The following is a 4,025-nucleotide window of genomic DNA, read 5'->3' on the forward strand; positions in this document are numbered from 1 at the left end:
TAAATGAAGTGCTAGAGAGTCATTAGAAACCATTATGCAATTTGAGTAGATCTGCTCTTATAAACAGATATTTTACTTCTTCCACAGTGTATGAATCTTCAGAAAAGGTTATTAAAAGTATGTATGAATTTGATAACATCAAATACACAACATGTATAAGTAAAGTTATGAACAATAATTTACAATTACTTACTCCATTATTGCACTTCACTTCTGATTATGAATATGCTGTCTCGTTATGGAAGAAAAATGTGAATGATCCGAAGTTCCAGACAATCCTTCAAAATGCACGAACAAGTGGTGCACTTGGGTTTGAAAAGTTTGAGACTATATTCATACAACCAGTTCAAAGGATTACTCGTTACGCTTTACTTTTAAAACAAGTAAAAAAGACAACACCTCCAAAACATCCCGACTTTATACCTTTAATCAAAACCCTCATCAACTTCGAGCAATTCTGTGAAGAAGCAAACAAACGAATAGAACGTCGAATATCTCTCTTCGACTTAGCTCGAGTTACTCATTTGGACATATGCAAACCAAATCGACTTTTAATGTTCTCTGCTCAAAGTGGTTCTAAAAAGAAAGGGATGGTTCACGTCATGAGTGACTTGGTATTGGTAGTGACCTATGACAAAAGAAACACCACTTGGAATATCATTACTAACTTCGAACTTAGCCAAGAATGCTCTGTCTCAACTAAAGAAAACACTTTGATACTAGAAAAAGCAGGTACTCAAACTTTAATTACTCTGACAAACAAAACTGACTCGTTTGCAGCTAAAAATTATATTGTGGCCATCTTGGCCCAACACTCATTCAATGAAGTTGTATGCCTTAATCAATAATTGTTTTATGTTTTTATTACTTATTTAATAATTAAATTATAATACAATTATATTAAATGAAAAAAAATTATTGAAAAACTATAATTATATCATATTTTTTTTTTCATATTCATTAATTCGTTCATAACATTTTCAATTATCTAATATTATCATTTTTAAACCAAAATAATCCAAATCAAAAGTAAAAAATAGTATAATCAAACTATCACTTTATTCTATTTCAAATTAATGTTTATAATAAAATTTTATATATATAATATTTATAATATTTTAAATATTATAAATAATATTTTATAAAAATACAAAACGAAAATCTAAGATAGGTAAATGATGAAATGGTAAATGGACAAAACGAGGGAGATTGACGAGATGAAAGAAGATTTGCCGTTTTGGAACGGTGTGTTATTTGAACGAGAAAATTCAAAGGAACAAACTTAGAAGTAAATTGTACAAATGACTTTGTTACTTGTGCCATTTATGACATTAATATATGCAAAAACGTTCCACCAGTATTATGACACCAACAGTACTGTGTTTTCATCAACCGACATCCCACTATTTTCAGGACTTGTCCCACCATCTAAAACACTGGAAGCCACACTTACCAAAATGACGACTGTCAAAGTTTCTTTGTCCAAACTCGACGAGTTGCTGAACACAAGCACTAACTTCTATTCGACCAAGCTCAAAGAGATTCCACAACACTTGTCGTATTGCGGGAAATATGTGAAGAACAACGACAATGGCGGTGGTGATTTGTGTATCAAACAGACGATGAGCCAAGGGTCCTGTGGGTGTTGTTACGCCATGGCCATTGCTCAGATATTACAAGCACATTACACCCATCTTACGGGAACTAAGAAGGTATTCAGCACACAGCATATCGTCGATTGTTCAATCAACAATGCTTGCAATGGTGGTTGGCCGTCTGTTGTCCTTAACTCACTCAATTACTTTGTGACTGAAATAGCGTACCCTTTCAAACTCCTCAACAAAGTCGGCACCGAGAAAAACAGTTATAAAGGTACATGTGTTCGTGGAAAGCAGACCCTTCTCGAACTCCAGAACTTCACTTCTTTCTACGGAAAATTGACTTTCGATGATTTCAAATATTTGTTGATCAAACACGGCCCGTTAATCGGTCTGATCCACACAACAGACCAATTTAGAAGCTACAGTGGAGGAATTCTTCACATGAAATGTGGTACCGTCTCGAGTTTAACACATGTGATAGACATAGTCGGCTATGGTTCCGAAAAGGGTGAAGACTACATTATCATCAGAAATTCGTGGGGGAACAGTTGGGGAGAGAAGGGGTATGGCAGACTTTCGACCGACGACTTGTGTGGTTTAGACGGCAATCTCTCTTCTGCCACTTCAACGGTGATTTCTGTCTCTGTTTCTCTTTCGTCTTCCGTCTATGGCAACTACACATTTGACAACTCGACAAAGTAGTGTTTTTAACACCAGTCACTCCCAAGCTTCTGTATTATAATTTGATTGTTTGTAGCTTTGGTATTATCAGCCCAAACATCAAAACTCACAAAAAGTCAATTCACATTGTATTATTGTTTCATATCGTCCTTGGTCTGGGCGAGTATACTCTCTGTTACCTCGAGGACAAAGTCCGGCGTGAGCATGTTTACTATATAAAGAAAATGGTCGGTGTTTTCCTTATAAAACACATCAACCCAATGAATCGCTTCCTTTTCCTGCCCTCCCAACAAACTTTCCATCCATCCAACAATATCGTGTGCAAGGTCCTGCGTGTCTTTGTCCAAGCACGAGATATCATACATGAATCGATCTATCTCTCCTTCCGACCGTCTGAACTCCGCAGGCGTTTCAAACTTCGAAATTGTCTCCTCCACAGGGAAGAATGTGTCGATGCACAGCAATTTTCTGATGTTCTGCGCGTTGTTTATGAGGAGGACTGCCATTTCAAGTTGGCACTGTGTTCCCATAATGCTGACTGCGCCATTCGAGTGTATTAACATCGGTCCAAAAACGACAGCAACATTCGACAACCCCATCGAGTTATACTCCTTCAGTTCTATTATTGCCTCCGCAAGATTCAACATGATACACAACGACAATTTATCGCTTTCGGTGAGGCGTGTTATTATGCCGTTCAATTTGGAAGCACGGTCTTCGGAATTCAGTACGATATCCGCGTCGCTCAAATTAAATATCCCATGACAACTCTCCCGCAAATACGATTTCAACACCCCAACAACGTTATGTACATCAGTCACGCCATGGTTCATTTCCACCAAAAACTCTGTGGGGTGTTCAGAGTGTTTCGCCATCTTCTCGAGTTTTTTCCTCACAAAACCTTGGTCGCCGTTCACTCGAAAGAGGCCCTCAACTTCGATGCCGTGGATGTAGATCCACCGCGCAAGGTTAAACACCGTCTGGACGTCTATTGCTTTCCCGTCCTTCGATTTTTCTTTCTCTTTCTCTTCGACGTCGAAGGTGATCTGTTTCGCAGACCTCCTCCCGGATTTTGACACATACAAATACGCTTTATTCCCATCGGCACAACTCGAGATGGTGTCGTCCATTAAAACAATTTCCCCGTTGGACTTATACACAACAACATCGTCATGCATTCCCTCCTTTATCGTCAACATGTTTTTCTCAATCACTTCGCGTACTGTCATCCCCGAACAACATTTCATCACCTTCTGGAAATTTTGTATCAAAAATCCGATTTCGACGGTGACCTCGATGTTCTTTTTCTCCTTTTTTGCTTCTGAAACATCACTCTTTCGCTTCTCGAGTTTTTTGTCGGTGCGGGTCTTTGGGTCGGAGGGAGCGAGCTGTTTTGATTTTCTGAGCTCGTCTTGCTTTTTCTCCTTCTCCTCCTTCTTTTTCTCTTTCTCCTTTTCTTTCTCCTTCTTCTTTTCTTCTTTGCGATCCTTTCGAGGAGAAGCTTTAATTGATTCTTTTGTTTTTTCTTTCTCAATTCGTTTGGGTTTGTCGGGCGTTAAGTCACATGACCCGGAGGTCCGAATGGGAGACCCATACCCATCTTTGTCATCTAAAGCATATGTAGCCGCTCGTTGAATCTTTTCTTTGTCTGGGTTGTCACTTTTGCGTGCCTTTTTCTTGGGAGTCAGTGGAGGCGTTTCACAACTTTTGTCCGCCTTCTCTGTTTTTCTTTTAAACAGTTGA

General features: G+C 38.7%; 3 protein-coding genes across 3 annotated transcripts; 2 read left to right on the forward strand and 1 right to left on the reverse strand.

Annotated features, from left to right (window-relative positions):
- Window positions 1-119: 119 nt before the first annotated feature.
- Window positions 120-848, forward strand: EIN_491690 (hypothetical protein; the record flags this gene model as incomplete). The annotated part of the gene is made up of 1 exon (XM_004255693.1): window positions 120-848. The coding sequence occupies one exon, from the start codon at window positions 120-122 to the stop codon at window positions 846-848; it is 729 nt and encodes a 242-aa protein (XP_004255741.1).
- A 453-nt stretch (window positions 849-1,301) lies between these two features.
- On the forward strand, window positions 1,302-2,303 carry EIN_491700 (Xylem cysteine proteinase 2 precursor, putative; the record flags this gene model as incomplete). The annotated part of the gene is made up of 1 exon (XM_004255694.1): window positions 1,302-2,303. One exon carries the CDS (start codon window positions 1,302-1,304, stop codon window positions 2,301-2,303), a length of 1,002 nt encoding a protein of 333 aa, XP_004255742.1.
- Window positions 2,304-2,413: 110 nt separating this feature from the next.
- On the reverse strand, window positions 2,414-4,009 carry EIN_491710 (rhogap domain containing protein; the record flags this gene model as incomplete). The annotated part of the gene is made up of 1 exon (XM_004255695.1): window positions 2,414-4,009. A coding segment is annotated over one exon (1,596 nt), but the record flags the coding sequence as incomplete, so codon positions are not given.
- Between the last annotated feature and the right edge of the window lie 16 nt (window positions 4,010-4,025).

This window comes from Entamoeba invadens, assembly GCF_000330505.1.
Source record: "Entamoeba invadens IP1 unplaced genomic scaffold scaff_1105074726209, whole genome shotgun sequence".
Classification (NCBI taxonomy): Eukaryota; Evosea; order Mastigamoebida; family Endamoebidae; genus Entamoeba; species Entamoeba invadens.